Here is a 21,888-nt window from a genome sequence, read left to right as displayed (position 1 = left end):
AAGTGGTATGCGAGGTTTATTTTTTCCTACAACCTTGTAAATACTGGTATATCTATTTGCTAAGAAGTATTAAGTGCTCCCTCATTGTTTAACCTTCTTGCATTTCTTGTTATTAGTTGCTTGACTGTTTCTTTTCTATTTGTATTACTTTTTCATAGTGTTTGATTATCCTTTGGAGATTTGGAAGTTTATTTATATATCCTTGGTTCGAGTTTCTTTTTACAAATTGTGATAAAATATGTGTAACATAAAATTTACCATTTAAACTATTTTTGAGTTTTCAATTCAGTGGCACTAAGTACATTCACAGTGTTGTGCAACTACATCACTATTTATTTCCAGAACTTTTTCGTCATTCCAAATTGAAACCCTGTACCCTTTAAACAATAACATTCTCTTCTCCTCCCATCCGCAGCCCCAGCCAACCTCTATTCCACTTTATGTCTCTATGAATTTGCTTATTTTAGGTGCCCCATATTATAAGTGGAATGATTTGTCCTTCTGTCTGTCGCATATTTCACTTAGCATAATGTTTTCAAGATTCATCCATGTTGTATCAAAATGGTTTCATTTTATTTATCCATTCACCTGTTGGTGGACATTTGGATGGTGTCCACCTCTTGGCTGTTGTGAGCAGTGCTGCTGTGTCATGGGTGTACTGAAACTGTTTGAGGCCAGGCTTTCAGTTCTTTTGGCTGCACACGTATGAATAGAGTTGATGGGCCATATGGTAATTCTTCGTTTAACTTTTTGAGGAGCCCTCAAACCGTTTTCCAGAGCAGCTGTACCATTTTACATCCCACCAGCAATGACTGAGGGTTCCAGTGTTCCACTCCCCAATACTTGTTTCCCCCATTTTTTGATAATAGCCATCCTAATGGGTAGGTACAAGTTTTATGTTATATTTATGGTGATAAGTTTCCCCCTGTATCATTCATTGCTTTGTCTTTTATCTCATTTTGTGTGGCTTTTGTAGAAAACATTAAAAATTTTAAAAATCAGCCCTAACTGGTTTGGCTCAGTGGATAGAGCGTCGGCCTGCGGACTCAAGGGTTCCAGGTTCGATTCCGGTCAAGGGAATGTACCTTGGTTGCGGGCACATCCCAGTAGGAGGTGTGCAGGAGGCAGCTGATCGATGTTTCTAACTCTCTATCCCTCTCCCTTCCTCTCTATAAAAAAATCAATAAAATATATTTTAAAAATTTTTAAAAAATCATTATGTATGAGTGTTTTTTAATATTTTCAAGTTTACTTTTTGCCTCAAAAGTGAAAAGATTCTCTCTTGTCTATAGAGGGAATAAATACTTTATTCTTTTTTACTTTTTTTTCATGATGTTATGTTAAAAAAAGAACTATCCCACTGGAATTTATAGTGGTATATCTGTATCTATACATATATAAGTATAATGAGGATGGGTTAAATTAATTTTTCTCTATATCAGTGTCCTATTTTCCTATAAATATTGATTAAATGGTTTTCTTTTCTCATTGTGGTTTTTCTTAGTGTTTATCACTTACCACATTCTTATATGCAGTGAGAATTCATTTCTGGATTCTTTACACATTCCACTTTCTTTATTTCCAGTTTGGAGCCAGTGTCTTGTGATTTTGATTATTGATGTGTTATAGTATGTTTTTCTAATGTCTGGAAGAGCTAGTTTTGCCTTATTATTTTTTCTCCATCATTTTCTTTGACAGTGATACATTTTCAAAACAAATTCAGACTTTGAATTCTTAGAAGCCTGGTGGAATAGAAATGGAAATGGCATGAATCTATATATCGGCCAGGAAGGATTAAATGTTCCTATTAGGTAACATGGAGTGGTGTTGTTTATTCTTAAGTTTTTCTTCTTTTTTTTCCCCCCATTGCATTGTTTTGATTGATTCTAGTTTTGATTGCTCTTGTGAAGAGCTGAGTGATCAGTTATATTGGAGGTGCATTTCTTGTATTCACAGGTGAGAAATATTGACTGCTTTATTGTGGAGCATATGTTACAAGCTGATCTTAAGTTTAAAAAGCTTTCATTGTTGGCAAGTTCCTTCCTCTTGCCCAAGTGGGGGGGCTGAAAAGACTGTGCTACATCGTACGCACCTAAAGATTTTGGAACACACAGTGAGTTGGCAGCGTGTCTAGGATTAAGAAAAAGAACTTCCAATTCCTGATCTCTTTTTGACTAACTGTGACTAGCATAATAGAGTCTTAGCCCTGAATGAATATTTGATTCATGAAGTTAGAATGTTTAACTAACACCACAGAGGGAACCTTGTGAAATACCCATCATTGCACAAACCAGAGGCCTTTCAACTGCTATTTTACCTGCTTACCCCATTTACCCTCTCATCTTGGTACCCAGCCTTTCTTCCTATACAGGAAAGTCATCTAAGTCATTTCATTTCTCTTCCCCCACCCCCTTCCATTGTTTTTACTTCATGGTGTTCTGGGTTTGAGTTCTGGTTCAGCTACTACTGACTGCATGGCACCACTCTGAATGGTACCTCTGTGAGCCTCAGTTTTGTCTTCAGTAAAATGGGAATAACAGCATCTTCTTCATGAGGCTATTAGGAAGATAAATGAGGTAATGAAAGTGAACTTGCTAAAAGCAACACAGGATCCTGGACTGGATCTTGGAATAGTAAAAGGACATTAGTAGAAAGGCTGACAAAATCCAAATAAAGTCTGGAGTTTAGTTAATAGTAATGGACTGATGTTATTTTTTTTAGCTTTAACAAATGTGCTGTGGTTAAATAAGGTAGTAATTAGGGGAAACTGGGTGAAGGGCATACTATCTTTGTAGCTTTTCTCTAAATCTACAGATTATTCGAAAATTTAAAACCAAAAAAGAACCTCCTTTATAAATGGTAATGTTACACAACTGTGAGATGGTTTATTTCAAATATCATTTGCTAGATTATTAGGTTTATTGAACGAGTATTTATTGAGCAAATATCTATTGAATGCCATTTTGATAAGCACCATGGGCAATGTAAAGAAGCAGAAAAGTAGGCATCTACCTGATAATCTGTTTCAGGACAAGAACCTGAAAAGACACCATCGCCAAGTGCCAACCAACACAGCAGGTGTCACAGGGGCTGTGTGGCTTAGCTGAGACCACAGGTGCTGTGGGTCCTGCAAAGGGGATCAGTTTGGACTGAAGTGGTGTGTATGTGCGGGGGGAAGCCTTAAGGGAGGAGGGCTGAGCTGATCAAAGTTGTGTAAGCAAGAACATGGGAAGTACAGAGTGGAAGTCATGAAAAACGAAGGAAAATGAATTTGCCTCCATTCTCAAGAAGGGTGCCGTCTTTTGGGAAACGTACGTTGGATACATCCAGGAATTAGGATTAATAAGGGAGTATTGGCTATATTGAATAGAGCTAGAATGTAAAATACAGCGATTCTCTTAAGGCCTGATGAAATTGTAAATCCGTGTCTTTGAAAATCCACATCATGGCTTGTTAGGTGCCTCCAGGCCACTAACTTAATTGTCTGAACTTTAGTTTTTTCTAACTATAAGCTGTGATGGGATAGATTTACCTCTGAGGTTCTTTCAAGCTCTCAGGTTCTAAGAGCAGAAGAGTATAAACATGGACACATAAAGTTTGCCAGTGCTAGAATATCCAACTTTCATATTCTATTTACAAATCTAAACTTGAGGTGCAGCACAAAACTCTGAAACAGATGAGCTACTCCAGTGAGTGAAAGGCAGACTTACCTACACTTGCAGCTGCATGAACCGCAGTGTTGACTGGAGGGTCTTTCCCATGGGCTGTCATGGGGCTCTGCTTTTGTTCTTTTCCTGGTCAGTAGTTTCATAATCGTTATTTTAATAGGCAGTATATATAGGTTGTCAACACTTTAAAAGTATAAAAGCTTAAACTGGGTAAAGAAAGTCTCCTTCCTATTCTAGTCCTCCAGCCTCTAGCTCCCTCTCCAGAAGCAGTCACCGTTGTGATTCTTACCAAGATATTTTTTTAATATACAAGGATGTGCATATATATTCTTTAGTAATATATATGCTGTCTGCACTTTCCCACTTAATAATTATCTGAGAAGTTTTTCCATAGAACTCTAAGCCATCTTGAGCTTTGCCCGTTCCCTCTTCTGCAAACCACAGCCAAAGATGGGGACAATTTTAGTTTCAGTAAGAACAGTAATCACAACGGATTGAAATATTTTAAATATGTTTAAATCCAAGAACTCATAGTGGTTTTTAAACAAAAAAATTTTTTTTTCCAATTTATTTTTAACATTTTTATTTTTCAATTACAGTTTACATTCAATATTAGTTTTGTATTAGCTTCAGGTGTACAGCCTACTGGCTAGACAATCATATACTCTACGGAGTATTGCCCTCAGTGTTTCCAGTCAAAATGTCACTGTTCATTTTTGGAGGATGTGAGGAAATCAATTCATTATTCTGAAAACTGGTTAAATAAAAGGAAAGACTCAAGCATTTTTTCTGCCTTTTCTTTACAATCTGAACCTCAAGAAAGCCAAATAGTTGATAAGGCAAACTTTCTCTTTATAGGAATGGTAGAATTAGCATATTAGTGTTTTGCAGTCTAACCAATTAATGGAATTAGGCAGTAATTATCAGTGGCTGCTAACGTTGCAACAGAGAGACAACCAGACATCATGTGTCTCCTATACACAAACATTGAACGTGCATAGAAGCAAAGAGTGCTAGAATGAACTCATTACCCAGCTTCAGCTCTTAATTATTCATGACAATTTTAATTTTATCTACCACCTCTCTTCATCATACCTACCTTCATTCCCCCCCACCTTTTAATGATTGTATTTATAGTTTTTGTATTGCTCAATTGTGCTCCATAGAGGTTCTAGCAATTTCTACTCTTACCAGCAGTATGTGAAAATGCATTTTTAAAAAAATATATATTTTTATTGATTTTAGAGAGGAAGGGAGAGGGAGAGAGAGTCATAAATATCAATGATGAGAGAGAATCACTGATCGACTGCCTCCTGCATGCCTCCTACTGGGGATTGAGCATGCAACCCAGGCATGTGCCCTTGACCAGAATCGAACTTGGGACCCTTCAGTCCGCAGGCCAATGCTCTATCCACTGAGCCAAACTAGCTAGGGCAAAAATGCATTTTTTTATACTCTGATAAGTGTGTGGTTAAATATTTTTACTCTTGTCAATCTGAGGTTAAAAAATGGTATTTCATTATAGTCTTAAATTACATTTCTTGTCTCATAATTGAGATTCAGCATCTTTTCAGGTGTTTAAGGGTAATTTGTATTTCCTTAGCTGTGAAGTATCTCTGATTTGTAGAGGTTCTTTTCATATCAAAGAAATTAGCCATTGGTCTATAATTTGAGTTGATAATAATATTTCCTAGTTGTTATTTTTCTTTTGCTTTTTAATTTTGCTTACGGTGTTTTCCCCCCATTTAGATTTTTAAAACCATTTTAATCGTCAGTCTTTTGTGACTTCTGTCTTTTGTGTAATATTTAAAAAATCCTTTTCACTGGGAGATTATAAAAATATTATCCTCTGTTGTTTTTTTAGTTCCTCTGTAGTTTCATTTTTTGTGTGTCAAAATCTCTGATCCATTTGGAATTTATTTTGATGTAAGGAGTAGATAGGACTGAAACTCAGTTTTTGTTCAGTATACCCACTTGTCATAGCACTGGTTATTGAATAGCCTGTCTTTTCTGCAGTAATTTAAAATGTCACAGTTAACATATACTAAATTCCAATGTGTATTTAATTGTGTCTGAACTTTCTTACTTATTTAATTGACATCTGCCTATTCATATATCAGTGCCACATTGTTTTAAGTGTTGTAGCTTTATAATATGTGTTAATACTTTAGAGAACGACCCCTCATCCCGTTACATATACACACAAAACTTAGTCTTTAGAATTTTCATGGTTATTCTTTTGTATTTAGTTGTCTTTATAATTTTTAGAATGAATTTATTTAGTTCTTAGAAATGTCATGATGGTTTTTTGATTGTAAATGAGTAAAATGTATAGATTTGCATCAAGAGAATTGCCATCTGTTGTGTTTTACTAACTTAGCTGAGATGGAACAGAAACATAAATTCTTGCATATATGTTGGGGAAACATCAGTTGCACAAGATGTAGTTATTTATTAAGCAACTAATTCAGTCTGTGTGCCAGACCATATATCATTTCCTAGGGAGAAAGCAAACAGATTAATCGTAGTTGGTTCCTAGGCTCTTATCCATTTGTCAAGGTCTAGCTTGGCATCACATCATGCGAACAAATTTTAGTTTCAGCTGACCTCCAGTCTCAGTCAGCCAGTAGGGTCATGTGGTTGCTTCAGCGTTATTACAGTCTTCCGTGGCATTAGAGGATGTCCAGAGAGGGCAAGTGGGGTGTAATGAGTGAGTGGTTCAGGCCGGAAGCAGACAACAGGGGTGCCCTGTGACCATGGCAGGTTATTTAATCTCTTCGGGCCTCAGTTTCCTCAACTGTAATGTGAGGAGACGTTAATTGTACCAGACTCATGGGATTGTGTGTGAGGCTTAACTGAGAGAATTCAAAATGCTTTTGCACTTTGCCTGTAAGTGTTACCTAATATCGTTTATATTGGAAATCTAACTTCACTGGTCTGATGGCATCTGATTTATTATGTTTGGTTCCCGATATCATTTCTTAGGAGAGGCAGTGGAAAAAGGTCTCTACAAGAGGGAAGCCAGGTGGTAAGAAGAGGGTGGCCTAGAAACATTAAAGGGATAGTAGGCCTTTTTACTGGAAAAGGGAAGGTGATTGAGAAACAGTGTCAGATACGTATTTCGTATTGTCTGGTGTTGGGGACTGAAACCAGCTAATGAACTTCAGCTTAACCTGAGAAAAAAACTTTCTGGCAGGGACATGTTCAGCAATGGAAAGACTGCAGTGAGCTGCCTGTCAGGAGAAATGTTTGAGAAGAGGCTGGGTAGCCATTTGTTAAAGAAACTGCAAAAAGAATTTCTCAATTAGGGAAAGGAGGCTAAATGACAAACAACTTAGGGCATTTTCCTACAAAATTCTAGTATAAATGCACACAGGCGCAGTCTCACATGTAGAAAATCCTCTGCGTATGGCTTACTCATTTTCAAAGAATTATGATTCTTCAAAACCTTTTTGATCCTTGTTTGAGTGAGAGTGCCCTGGGGTCCTGTGAGCATGGGTGACCATCAGAGAAATGAAGGTACGGAGAAACAAGGAGACTCAGGAGCAGCTTGGGTCACTCTGTCTCCTTGTCTCTTGTTACCTTGGAGACAAGTCCTGTATCTTAGGAGCCCCATCCTTTTTATATAGAATATTAATCCTTGCTCCCTACTTTGAGTGTGACTCTTAAAAAAGAACAAGCACATTATTTTATGTTTTCCGCCTCTTAGTGTGTGTGGAGCTTTTTGAAGGAAGGCAGACAAATGACAAGTTTAAACAAAAGTATATGACCCTATAAACTCGGCCTTGCTCCATTTAGCACCGATACACTTCCCCGTTGTCTTTATTTTTCCTGCTATTCTTTTATTTCTGTAAGTGTAACCATGGTATGTTAGAAAAATTTAATACACTTCTATAAGAGGTAGTATTTAATAGCCTATTTATTTCAGACCCATCTCCCAATTTTCTTCTGGCAGACCATTACTGACTTGCCTTAATTTCCTAAGATATGATCTGTAACATTTTTTGATGTCACTGGATACTTGCATGGTCACATTGTGAGTACTGTGTTATCACATTAAGGGAAAAACCTCGTCAATGGGAACATAAGTCTTAGTTGATCTCTAAAATATGATTTCTGTATTTTTAGTGAATGATGAATCTGCTGGAGCCACTGATCCCGAAGAACCTTCTGTTGTTGGTGTGACATCCCCACCTGCTGCAGCATCGAGTGTTACCCCGAACCCCACTGCAGGGTCTCTCCCTGCTCCGGCCACGCCAGCTGAAGGAGAGGAGCCCAGCACTTCGGGCACACAGCAGGTCCTCCCGGCTGTCCCGGCCCCCGATGCCCTGCCTGCTGGGTGAGTAGCCTTCTGTCCCACAGCAGCACTTTCCAGCCCTCCAAAGACTGAGGCCCCTTCACCAGGGCAGAAACAACAAGGTTATTTATTACCTCGTGGCTAGGAGTCTCTGGGAGGCTGCCGTGCGTAGGACTGAGGGAGGTGTGGAAGAACTGCTTATTCTACGTAAATCTTAAAGAGAATCTAAATCAACTGGGGCAGAATCAATGCTACCTTATACTGTGACTGGAAATGAACAGCTTGATCCCAAGAATGTGGCTTTTATAGAACAAGAAGTTTATTTTGCCTTCCAAAATCATCGAACGGTGTTCGCCTACATCCTGCCTAGAAAACAGCTTTTCTCTTAACTTCTATCTTAATGGCCTGTGGAGGACTTTAGGCTCGGAATATGACTGTATGTTATTCCCGTAACTGGTGCCGATATTAACATGGGCTACTAGTTTCCTTGCCATCCTTTAGTTCAGAATTAAATCCGATGGTAAAGACCTTGAATGCTAAGAAGATGGCCCTCGTAAGCCAAAAGGAAGTTCAAGTTGAGTCACATAGTGAGTGGAGATAAAAGCAGAGACTCAAAATCAAATAGATCTGGGTTTGAATCCCCATTTGACCCTGTTTGGCATTGTCTGAGTGGCTTACTGTCCTGGTGAGGTAGAGATAATAATCATGCATATCTCCATAGGAAGTTAAGAGACTCAAATAAGACGGCATAAGGGAAGCACTCACCCAGTGGTGGGCATTGCACCCAGTGAATGATATTTTTGAAGTGGTTGTGAAAGAACCATGAATAGTTTTGAACTGGGAAATGAAGCCTTATCTTAGGGCTACCAGTCATAGCAGGGCCAGTCTGTCTGTGGTCCCCTGTCCATCCTGGTTATCAGTGTGGCTCTGTGGACACCAATGTCCATGTCACCACAGTCACCGTGGTCTGGCTGCTGCTGCTGCTGCTGCTGTTGCTGCTGCTGCTGCTGTTGGTGGTGGTGGGTCCTCTGAGCCCTGTAACTCATAAGGAAAAGGGAAAGGGGAGGGTCTCTTGCTTGGTGCATAATATGCTGTATTGTTCTTACGCTACTTTAGAAAACCCCGTTGTTAAAACGACAATCCTAAATCTGCAGCATATGCGATTTTTTACCACATACATATTGTATTCTTACCATTTGGCGCACTGCCTACCTCATATTTCATAATAAAGTGTGCTGAGCAAATGAAAAGTATTGCAAATAGTTCTTAATACCTCAAGCCTGGAGTGAATTGGGGGTATTGAGAAGTGGCTCTGAAAAGTTTTTTGGTGAAGTTTTTGATTTCATGAAAAGATTAATAACCAATTGCTGTGTCCAATTCCTCCCTACTGAGATTTCTTTTCTCTTTTGTATGTGGTAAGGACTACTCGAAAGACCTTCATTTGGTTTATAATTTCAAATCTGTATATAATTTGGGGGGAACAGAGCAGAATCATTTTGGCAGAAAGGAGAGAAAATGGCGCTGCCTGTGTCCCCTGTGAGCTGTTTGTTTTCTTTCTGCTGAGCAAATGCCTGGAAGGCCGGCTTCACTCCTGTGTCAGTCACAGGCAATTAGGGCTAATGGCTCAACGTGTCTTTATGTAGGGCGTGTGTGAGGGTTACTGTTCTCTGGGATTGGGCTCTTCCTGTTTCCAGGCAGCTGGAAAACTCCAGGCTCTGAAAACGCTCTTTATTCTAAGTTTGGCGGATGGAGTGGCCCAGGGAAGCGATTCTCCTCCCTTACCCTGCCAGAGGCTGCTGCACTCCTCTGAGGTCGACTTTGGACGGCATCTTAGAGTGTTTAGAACATGACAAGGCCTGTGTGTGGGTCTGGGGAGGCTGCTGCCTACTTTAACACGTGTGCCGGTCCACAGAAGGGTGTTGGGACCCAGTTTTCCATACTAAGGTGCCCACCCCTGACACATGGGAGAGTCTGGATCCTGAGCTGCCTCACTGGAGGCTGCCACCAGCACTGCTGCGTGCTCGGCAGTGAGCATGGCAGGCTTTCCGTTCTCTGCTCCGTGCAAGCCAGAGACCCTTGCAATTCGGAGACCTGCCATCCCCACCAGGGAATATCGCCCTATTTCCAAGTTTAGGAGATTCAGACGAGATGGACTATACCTTTATTCCTGGTATCATGGCTTCAGGAGTCAGAGGACCAGTTTTAACCTTTTTAAATACAACTCTGAGCCTGACATTTCACCACTTAGAATGCTGCATTGGTGTCCTATTGTCCTAAGGTGGCGATATTTAAAACTATTTTCATAGTTTTATTTTTTAATTGAATTAATATATTAATTTTACTGGTTTTAGACAGGAAGGGAGAGAGAGAGAAACATCAATTTGTTGTTGTGCTTACTAGTATGTATGCCAGTGATGGCAAACCTCTGACACGCGTGTCAGCACTAAATATTTAGTTTTTGGTTTATTAAATACAATTATATATAATAATTATACATTTATGTTATTTAAACTATAAATATAGTGAAATAATGTTTTTTCCTCAAAGTGACACACTACCCGAGTTATGCTCAGTTTTTTGGCGAAGTTTGACACACCAAGCTCAAAAGGTTGCCCATCACTGATGTATGCATTCATTGGTTGATTCTTGTATGTGCCCTGACCAGGGATCTAACCCCCAATGTTGGTGTATCTGATCGACACTCCAACCAACTGAGCTACCTGGCCAGGGAAGAATTTTTAAGACATACAATACCTGACTATTTAGTCAGGGGCACTGACCTCTTTTCTCTTAGATTGTCATTAAAAAATGACAACAGCCAACACAACAAGAGCTATCTGGTGTGAATGAATCAAAATTATACTTATTTTCTGTTCTGTCAGATTGGCTAAAATATTTTTTTGTTGTGCCGCAGAGTTTTAGTAATTAGTTTATGTGTGCCATGAGATGGGAAGGGTTGAAAATTGCTGTCTTGAGAGATAAATGATCAAATCCTTAATAAGGCCTAAAAAGCCCGGCACGTAGGACCCCTCCCACCCCCGAAGCCTCCCCTGGAGGACACTCTGCGTTGCTCTCCAAGCTTCAGCCGTAACTGTGTCAGTTTGACAAATGGACAGCTCTTCCTCTGCATTTGGGACCCTCTGCCATGCTGGTTGCTGTTTCCGAAATCTTCTTCACTTCTTTGTCCATTAATTCCTCTCCGTTTTCAGGTCTCAGCATCATTTTCAGAACCAGCCCTTCCTCTGGGAGTTCTCCCTTGACTCCTGGTCGACAAGGTCAAACTGCCCCGCATACTGTAACTCTGCCCACACGTATAATTGTTTGTTTCACGACCCTCTGCCCTGCTGGGCTGTAAACACCATGATGCCCGGGAGCCCGGCACAAAGTAGGTCCCCAGGACATATTTGTAATGAGTAAATTTAAATGCCTTCTTTCCCACCCCCTGCAACTGGATGAATATTTTCTGCTTCTTCGATACCTCAAATAAATAGCAACTTGGACAGGAGTATTGCATTTTCTTCCCAAGGACAAGAGCTCAAGGCATCCATCATTCACTGGGTTGACTGGCTTTGGGTTTACTAGTAACTGTGCGTCTCTCTCAGGGTCAGGATGTTCTTCCCTGCTCCCTAGGCGTCCTCACGCACTGGCAGGTACTATGGAGTGTCTCCTCTCTACTAAGGTATTCCCGAATCACACTAGAGCGCCTTTTCAACGTACCCAGACTTTGTCTCATTCCAACTTTATCTTCTCAACTTTAGTCTCCCTTACTGAGCGATTGAGCAAGAGATCCCTAGGGCTTATTTTTCTAGTTGTTGCATCGCCTTTCTGAAACTGGCAGCAGATAAGACTGATGATAGCCCTAGCTGGTTTGACTCGGTGGATGGAATGTTGGCCTGTGGACTGAAGGGTCCTAGGTTCGATTCCAGTCAAAGGTACTTGCCTAGGTTGCGGGCTTGATCCCCAGTGAGGGGCATGCAGGAGGCAGCCAATAATTGATTCTCTCTCATCATTGATGTTTCTATCTCTCTTTCTCTCTCCTTTCCTCTCTGAAATCAATAATAAAATTTTTTTTTTAATCTATCTATCTAAAAGCCTAAGCAACCGTTTGACCAGTCGCTATGACATACACTGACCACCAGGGGGCAGGCGCTCAATACAGGAGCTGCCCCCTGGTGGTCATTGCGCTCCCACAGTGGTAGCGCCGCTCAGTTGACCAGGCGCCCCCAGGCTCACACAGCTGGTGAGCGCAGCTGCGGTGGCTTGAGCCTCTCCCATGGACACTCCTCCTGCGTGCCCCTCCCCCATCCAGACCAGGATCAGCACCGGCATCGAGACTGACTGGGTGCTTCTCGGTCATGGGCGTGCTGGTATTGCCCTAGGACGGGCGTGCAGAGACTGCAGCAGAGCAGCAGTGAGCCTACCAGCTATGGCAGGCGCATCGGGGCCAGGATGAGCGGGAGTGGCGCAGCGCCCAGCCCGGGCTTCGGCTCCTCCCTGGCGGCCTGCCACTTCGCGCATTACTATATCCCTGGGGGGATGTTGGACTGCCGGTTTCGGCCGGATCCCCGCAGGCCACACCGAGGGACTCCACTGGTGCACAGATCCGTGCACCAGGCCTCTAGTATGTGTGTGTGTGTGTGTGTATATACTGATTATAAAGAGATAACATGTGTGTGTATGTTTTTTTTTTAATCCTCACCCGAGGGTATGTTTTTATTGATTTGAGAAAGAGAGAGCATCGATGTGAGAGAGAAATATTGATTGGTTGTGCACCCTGACCAGAGATCGAACCGCAACCTAGCTAGTATGTGCCCTGACTGGGAATGGAACCCACACCCTTTTGGTGCACGGGATGATGCTCCAACCTACTGAGCCACCTGGCCAGTGCCATGTCTGTATGTTTTAAGGACTGAAGTCTACTGAAAGCTGGGCTGCATAATTCCAAATAGAATACCGCATTAACCTCTTCTCCCTGTCTCCAAACACTCCTGCTTTCTGTACTTTTAAATTTAATTAGCATGAGAGAAGCCAACTGGAAGGGTCTCTTCGTTTTCAGCTTGCAAATGTCCACTAATGGAGGGGTGCCAGGAAGGCTCGGGAGACATGGTGAGATAGTGGTCCAGGCAGCGGGCAACGGGGAGTGAGGCCACTTTGATCAGTTGGCCCTGCATCTGGTTTTTATCAGCACCGAGCCCACTTTGGGGACTGAATGCTCATTAACAGACCCTGTGTACATGGCTTAGATAAACTCCAAGTGCGTCCCGGGCTTTGCAGCTCGCTCAGGGCCTCGCACACAGAGGCACATTATTTCACCCTGGCAGCCCGTGCTCTGCTGTGGTTTCTTACATAAGGGAGGCCGTTGTGTTTGGACTGCCGGCTTACCTCAGCACTGCCGGTTCACACCATCCCGTTCTCCCACAGTCCCTGGCTGCCCTGTCCGTTTCCTGCCTCAGAGTGGAGTTAACTGAGGAGGGGTGTTTTCTAGGCCTTTTTGATATGCCATCTCCCCTGCCACCGCACCCAGTTATGGAGATCCAGAGGCCCTTTTCCCCAGTGGTCCTACTATCAGGAATCACAGCCTTCGACGTGTTGTTTGTAGAGACACTTGAAGAGACATGGGGATTTGGAGCTTCTCTGCTAAGTCAGAAACCAGCCGCTGCCATTGATTTTCCTTCCAAACTCAAATTTGGCGCTAGCCAAAGATTCTTGCCCAAGGAGGTTAGACAGTGCTTTTCAGACTCTCCGTGCAGAACCGGTCCTTTTTTTCTGGCTTCTTGTTGTTTTATTTTTTTCAATCTGTTACAAATCCTTACTTTTGTTCTCTATTCAGTGAGACAAATCTACTGATCACGTTTCGATGTGGCAATAGCAAGTTGATGCTCAGAAACTTCTGCATTTTTCTGGTGGCTAACTGTTTGAGCCATGGACCACACTTTGGGTAGCACCATTTTAAAGGATTATACTGGGAGAATCTGTGCCTTTTGCTGAATATGGTTTAGTTTTTTTACTTATAAGCTTAGGTAATAATCAATAGTATATGTTCCTGACTTCCTCATCATCATCTCACAGCAAAAGCCTTATTTCCAACGATTCTACTATTGTCAGGGCTGGCCCAGGAGATGTTCTCACCCTCCTGTATGTATGTATTCACGTGTGTTAATGGTTATTGTGTCCATCTTTGTATCCCTAGCACCTGGCATAGTGCTTGGCTTCTAGAGAGATGGCGTTGGAAGTGTTTGCTGAAAGACATGATTTCAGTCTCAATAGCCCTTAAAACTTTTTTTTTGGAGGGGGACAGGGAATAGAAGAAGAAAGAATAAGGAGAACAACAACAAGCAAACACCCAGGTTTAATCATTGGTGCTATTCATGTACCTTGTGTATATTTTTTCCTGACCATTAATAACAGCTAGTATGTGTTAAGCGTTTCCAGTGTGTTGAAGAATGCTGTTTCGTATGTGAGTTACTTCATGCAGTCTTCACAGCACTCTGAGTGGTAGCCACTTTTGTCCTCATTTTGCAAATCAGGGAACCTAAGCCATTTGCCTAAGACCAAATATATGCACACACACACATTTACACACATATACCAAAAATTTGGTAATCTTATGGTATGCGCTTTTAAATTTTATTTGTTTATTGTAAAATATCTTAAGCATGCAGGTAAGAATGGACAGCACTTTAGATTTAATGAAAAACAGTATATTTATGTAATTTAAAAATAATTTTGATTATGTTATTTTTTTATTGTTATCTTTTTAAAAAATAAATCTTTATTGTTCAGATTATTACAGTTGTTCTTCTTTTTTCTTCCAATAGCTCCCCTCTGCCTGGTTCTCACCCTACCCTCTACCCTTACCACCCCCCACTGTCCTCATCCATATGGTGTACGATTTTTGTCCAGTCTCTTCCCATATCCCCACACAGACACCCCTTTCCCCCTGAGAATTGTCAATCCACTCCCATTCTATGCCCCTGATTCTATTAAGTTCACCAGTTTATTCTGTTCATCAGATTTTTTTAATTCACTTGATTTTTAGATTCTCTTGTTGATAGATATGTATTTGTTGTTCATAATTTTTATCTTTGCCTTTTTCTTCTTCTTCCTCTTTTTAAAGAATACCTTTCAGCATTTCATATAATACTGGTTTGGCGGTGATGAACTCCTTTAGCTTTTTCTTATCTGTGAAGCTCTTCATCTGCCCTTCAATTCTGAATGATAGCTTTGCTGGGTAGAGTAGTCTTGGTTGTAGGTTCTTGCTATTCATCACTTTGAATATTTCTTGCCACTCCCTTCTGGCCTGCATAGTTTCTGTTGAGAAATCAGCTGACATTCGTATGGGTACTCCCTTGTAGGTAACTAACTGTTTTTCTCTTGCTGCTTTTAATATTCTCTCTGTCTTTTGCTCTTGGCATTTTAATTATGCTGTGTCTTGGTGTGGTCCTCTTTGGATTCCTTTTGTTTGGGGTTCTCTGAGCTTCCTGGACTTGTAAGTCTATTTCTTTCACCAGGTGGGGAAAGTTTTCTGTCATTATTTCTTCAAACAGGTTTTCAATATCTTGCTCTCTCTCTTCTTTTGGCACTCCCGTAATTCGGATGTTGGTACGCTAGGCTTTAGTTGGTAAGCTAGGTACCAGAGGCTTCTTACACTATCTTCATATTTTTGGATTCTTTTTTCTTTTCCAGTTGGGTGTTTTTTGCTTCTTCGTATTTCAAATCTTTGACTTGATTCTTGCAATCCTCTAATCTGCTGTTGGATCTCTGAATATTATTCTTTATTTCAGTCAGTGTATGCTTAATTTCTAGTTGGTCCTTTTTCATATCCTCGAGGGACTCACTCAATTTATCGGCAGTTTCTAGAAAATTCTTGAAAAATCTTATAACCGTGGTTTTGAACTCTATATCCAGTGGTTTGCTTTCCTCCATTTCTGTCATTTGTGACCTGTTTTTTTGTCTCCGCATTTTGGCTGCTTCCCTGTGTTGATAGAGTGGCTTTGTGTGCTAGGTGTCCTATAGGGCTCCATGGCTCAGCCTCCCCAGTTACCTGAGGTAGACACTCTTGGTGCACACCTTTGTGGGCTGTGTGCACAGTCTTGTTGTAGTTAAGCCTTGATTGTTGTTGGTATCACTGGGAGGAATTGACCTCTAGGCCAATTGGCTGTGAGGATCAGTTGTGTCTATGATGGGAGAACTTCTGTGCTGGAGACACCCTTTTGGGGCAACACTTGCTTCAGTGGGGCTTTGGTGCTCACTGAGTCTGCTCCCTGAGTGTGTCCCTTATGGATCTTAGGAGTTGTAATCTGGATGGTCCCACTCTGACCCTGGGTACACTGGCTCTTGGATCTCCAAGGAGGTGCAAATTTATCTCTGCCTGAGGCCACCTAGCAGGAGCTACGGAGAGATCTGCAGATTCCTCTTCGTTTGGGGTTTGGAGGTGCCCAGCTGAGGCCCCCTGTGAAGCAATGCAAGCTGCTGCGGGGCCTTCTTTTGGATGCTCTGGGTCTCACTGACTCAACTGCAGTTTGTTAAGTAATTTTAGATTGCAAAGGGCCAGGCCATTCATATGCAAAAGCCTCTGCGCACAGCTGGGATGGGGTTGTAATTTGGGTGGGGCGGGGTCTCAGGGACTCAACAAGGTAGAGCATACTGCAATGGCTGACCTTCAGCCCTGCCCTAAGAGGCCCCTGGGTTTCAGTGTCCCGCTGTAATTGCTGCAAGCACCTCTGAGAAAAAGCCGCCCTCGTGTTCCGGCCCGATGCCAGACAGTCCAGTTTCCCCTCGTATGATTCTGGGTCCCCAGAGTCTCACCTGGAACTAGAGTTCAGAGCAGTCGGGAGCTTGTGTCTCCCTACAGATTGAAAAACACAACCATGTCCTCAGTTGCCAGCCCTTTCCATGCGCGCGCCTCCGTACCTCTGCCTTTACTTCCGCACCTCCTCTGAGTCTCAGTGTGCTTTTTGCTTCCCTTCTAGTTGTAGAATTTCCACTCTCCAGCCTTCCTGTGGTTCTGGATGATGTCTGTTTTGTCTTTTAGTTGTAGTTTTGAAGTGGTTGTGCGAGTCAGCAAGTTCAGGTGTTTACCTATGCCACCATCTTGGTTTCTCCTATCTTATTTTTTTAAAAGTAACTATTTTCCTACATTTTCAGATATGTAAAATCTTGTAATTGCAAAATGTATTAAAAAATTTAAACTTTTTATTGAATTTATTGGGGTGACATTGGTTAATAATATTATACTAGAGGCCCAGTGCACGAAACTCGTGCACTGGAGAGGGGGGTTCCTCAGCCCAGCCTGTTCCCTCTTGCAGTCTTGGAGCCCTCAGGGGATGTCTGACTGACAGCTTGCTCCCTGCAGGAGTGGGCCTAAGCCAGCAGTTAGACATCCTTAGCACTGCTGCGGAGGTGGGAGAGGCTCTTGCCACCGCTGCTGTGCTCACCAGCCATGAGCCCGGTTTCTGGCTAAGCAGCACTCCCCCTGTGGGAGTGCACTGACCACCACGGGGAAGCTCCTGCATCGAGCGTCTGTCCCCTGGTGGTCAGTGTGCGTCATAGCAACAGGTCGTTCCACTGTTTTGTCTATTTGCATATTAGCCTTTTAGTATGTAGGATAGGTTTCAAATGTACATCATCTGTATATTGTATTGTGTGTTCACCACCCCAAGTCATGCCTCTTTCCATCACCGTTTGCCTCCTATTCCCTCTTCTACTTCCCCTCATCCCCCTTTCCCTCTGGTGATCACCATATTGATTGTCTGTGTCTATGAGGTTTTTCTGTTGTTGTTGTTTTGCTTAGTCCCTCTGTCTTTTTCACCCAGTCCTGCAAGCTCCCGCCCTTCCTCTGACAACTGCCAGTTTGTTCTCTATGAGTCTGTTTCTATTTTGTTAGTTTATTTTGTTCATTGGATTCCACATATGAGTGAAATCATATGGTACTTGTCTTTCTCTGATGGGTTTATTTCTAATTGCATAGTGTTCTCCAGGTCCATCCATGCTGTTGCAAAGGGTAAGATTTCCTTCTTTCTTATAGCTGAGTAGTATTCCTTTATATAAATATACCACATCTTTTTTATCCACCCATCTACTGATGGGCACTTGAACTGCACTGCAGTGAACACAGGGGTGCATATATTCTTTTGAATTAGTATTTCGAGTTTCTTCGTATATATTCCCAGAAGCGGAATTGCTGGGTCATAAAATAATATTTTTTATATATAGTATCTCCAGGAATTTTCTTGCCTCTCTGAAAGTATATCTTTTAATGTTGCCAACTTCCATTGAAGAGCTTTGGAGACTTTTCTAAGGCAACAAAACAAGGGGAGGGATAGTTGAAGAAGAGGAAGAAAAAAATAGAATTAATTCAGAAGCCTTGGTAGCTACTACTGTGCCATCCTGTGCTTAAAGGGCTTAAAGTCTAGTTGTTGATAGTTTAAAAAACGGGTTAGTGTGCTAAGATTTAAAGGAAAGCCCAGTATTTCAAGAAAGGTTCTCGGGGGAAGGAACGAGTTTAACACATTTCCTACGCAGTTTGCAAAGGACCTACTGAAGCAGTGAAAACAGTGAGCAGGAAATGTGTTCTATTGCACAGAGATTTCTGACTCATAAAACAGTCTGAAATGTCCCTACAGAGGAAATAAATCTCATGGTTCACCCAGGAAGTGACCAGAGCTTGGAGAATAGGATTTGGTTCAGAATCATGTATTATAGGGGCATAAAGTAAGAAAATATGGATCCCATTAGTTCTTGCCTGCAGGGAATTGAGCTTCTACATAGGAGACTTTAAGAATACTTGAATACTCTCAGTGCATTTTCTGAAGTTTGGTGTTAGTCTAAGTAACCAGCCAGGCATCTTTTGAGGGTGCAAAGGGGTTTTGGCTTTTGGTTTTGACTTTATTTTCTAACAGAGAGAATATATTTTGAATGAGGGTCAAGTTTACTAATGCCCTGTAAGCACATCTAATCTAATAATAGACAAATATGCAAATTGACCACACCTCCGACACATCCACAAGCCACGCCCACAAACCACGCCCACCATCCAATCAGAGCGAGCATGCAAATTAACCCAAACCAAGATGGCTACAGCCACAGAGAGCAAGGTTTCCTAGGTAACAGAGGAAGCCAAGTTTTCTGCCAGCCGTTGCAGGCCTAAGCCTCCACTCAAGCTACAAAGTTTCAATTATAGAAGGTAAACAAATTCAAACAAATGGCGGCAGAATGGAGCTTGAGAGAGCAGGCCAGGGTTGCTGCCGGCAACAGGGGAAGCAAAGCTTTCCACACACCCTGGCCAGGCCCACCTGCTTAAGGCAACAAAGTTTCAATTATAATCCCAACAGAAATGGCTTCGGGCCTCGGAGGGAGCCCCAGGCTTGGCTCTGCTCCAGGCTACAAAGTTTCAATTGTAGAAGGAAAATAAATTCCAGATACCAGGGCCTCCGCTTGCATTGCCAGGGGGTGTGGCCAGCCTGCAAACCACCACAGGCCCCTCACTTAGGCCGCCCCACGCCCCAAGGGTACCCCACCCTGATCAGGGACACCCTTCAGGGCAAACCAGCTGGCCCCCACCCCTGTACCAGGCCTCTATCCTATCTAATAAAAGAGTACTATGCAGATTGATCATCACTGTAACACACAATATAGCTGCCCCCATGTGGTAAAGATCCTGCCCCCATGTGGACACAGGATGGCCACCACAAGATGGCCAGCAGGAGAAGGCAGTTGGGAGGCACCTGGCCTGCAAGGGAGGGCAGTTGAGAGGGATCAGGCCTGCAAGGGAGGGCGGTTGGAGGTGATCAACCCTGCAGGAGAGGGCAGTTAGGGGTGACCAGGCTGGCAGAGGAGGGAAGTTGGGGGCAAACAGGCTGGCAGCAGAGTGGTTAGGGGGTGATCAGGCTGGCAGGCAGAAGCGGTTAGGGGCAATCAGGAAGGCAGGCAGGCAAGCAGTTGGGAGCCAGCAGTTCTGGATTGTGAGAGGCAGGCAGAAGTGGTTAGAGGCAATGAGGAAGGCAGGCAGGCAAGCAGTTGGGAGCCAGCAGTCCTGGATTGTGAGAGGGATGTCCAACTGCCCGTTTAGGCCCGATCCCAGGGATCGGGCCTAAACGGGCAGTCAGACATCCCTTGAGGGGTCCCAGATTGGAGAGGGTACAGGCTGGGCTGAGGGACAACCCCCCTCCGTGCACGAATTTCGTGCACCGGGCCTCTAGTTAATAAATAATGTAAGTTAACAATGCTCTTGGAAGATGGGATTTTTTCCAAATTATAAGAGAAAGTTTATTTAGAAAGTTACAGATGTAGTAGAAGGGCCCTTGGAGCTTCGAGAGAAAGACAGAGGTACCATGCTTAGGAGGAAGATGACGGGGAAGGGAAAGGTGCCTGAGGACTCCCTAGAGCAGCGGTTGCCAACCGGTCGTCCGCGAGGTCTGAAAGGTTGGCCACTGCTGCCCTAGAGGAGTAGCTGCCCACAGATAGAATTTCTGATATGTAAATTTGTAAGGGCCATTTAAAGAGAATGTCTCTTATATGGACCGGCAACCCTCACCCAGCTTTTATGCTTTCCCAACTTATAGTAATCCTACACTTGGTGAAACATTCTGTTCAAACATAGCGGAATCTGATCAAGAAGTGTATTGGTCAGGATCATTGAATATACACTGTAATAGCAGGTCATTGAGAATTAATTTCTTGAACACCTTATAGGAAACCTTCCACAAGAAAATGTGTTTCAGATGACCAGATAGTTTCTTTTCAGGAAAACATAGAGGAGAAATGATTGTAAGTCATCCCAATAATGTGATTGAGATCTTTAGCCTTTACCCTTTTATTTCTTATTTATTTATTTAAAAATATTTTTATTGATTTCAGAGAGGCAAGGAGAGGGCGAGAGAGATAGAAACATCAGTGATGAGAGAGAATCATTGATTGGCTGTCTCCTGTATGCCCCCCACTGGAGATGGAGCCCACAACCAGGGCATGTGTCCTGACCGGGAATCAAACCTTGACCTGGTTCATAGGTCGATGCTCAACCATTGAGCCACGCCGGCCTGGCAGCCTTTACCCTTTTAATGCTGCTGCTGCTGAGGAAATTGGGGCATGTACATAAAAGATACACAGCTGAATAAAGGGCAGTTAAAATCCACAGGAGCAAAGATAATTTAGGTTTAAAAAAGTATCTAAGATTAATTGAAACTGGAGACTACTTTTAGGTACTTTTGGATACAAAGACCCTGTGTAGCCTTGTGGTCCAACTGAATGTTACTCATTGAAGGCCAAGGAGCAATGTGTTGGGAAGGGACCTGAATCACGCTTAATGCTTTGAACACTATTTCTGACAGAATCAAAGAAAACTATTCAGTGGGAGAGGATATGACCCATGTGACCAGGATGCCATATTGAGACCCACGGGTCGGTTGATTGAAAAGTCTTTTAATCTCAGTGGGAAGAAGATGCTTAGACGGGACAGAAACCTAACCCCTGACAGGGATGTGCTGATGAAAGGTTGCTGCTAGTATCACTTTCTTGGCATGGGGAGACCAAACCAAGACAGTCGGAAGGCTTGATCTATGTGGGTCAGCAGTTACTGAGGAGAAATGAGAATCAGGAGGCTCGTTTGATTGACAACGGAATTAACCGACTGTGCCGCATGAACGAAGGGAAGAGATTCATATGAATTCTGAGGAGCCGTGCAGGTAAGGGGAGAGTTGAGAGTTCTCTAAGAAAAGCAGCTAGGCCAGGTCATGGATCAGGGAGGACCCACATGGACATTTAATCTGAGCAGGAGTCCAGTTTTAAAAGGAAAAACGTAGCTATCAAAAAGGTAATGGAAGAAAGGCCTTATTTCTCTGGTAACTATTTTTCTAGCTAAGCCAGTTGAGAGGGTTCATAGAAGGACACAGATTTGCTGGACAATAACAGTCCCTGAAAGAGAGA

At 42.6% G+C, this 21,888-nt stretch overlaps 1 protein-coding gene across 1 annotated transcript in view; it reads left to right on the top strand.

Annotated features, from left to right (window-relative positions):
* The window catches only part of WWP2 (WW domain containing E3 ubiquitin protein ligase 2), a 135,244-nt gene that overhangs the window by 82,132 nt on the left and 31,224 nt on the right, over positions 1–21,888 (top strand). Inside the window, exon 8 of the mRNA XM_028143253.2 lies at positions 7,797–8,007. Within this exon, the coding sequence (XP_027999054.2) occupies positions 7,797–8,007 (211 nt within the window). The remainder of the gene's footprint in view (positions 1–7,796; positions 8,008–21,888) is intronic.

The sequence above is a fragment of the Eptesicus fuscus genome, chromosome 21, assembly GCF_027574615.1.
Source record: "Eptesicus fuscus isolate TK198812 chromosome 21, DD_ASM_mEF_20220401, whole genome shotgun sequence".
In the NCBI taxonomy this organism is placed as follows: Eukaryota; Metazoa; Chordata; class Mammalia; order Chiroptera; family Vespertilionidae; genus Eptesicus; species Eptesicus fuscus.
The sequence above is the reverse complement of the archived record's forward strand: the minus strand, read 5'-3'. Positions and strand labels throughout refer to the sequence as shown.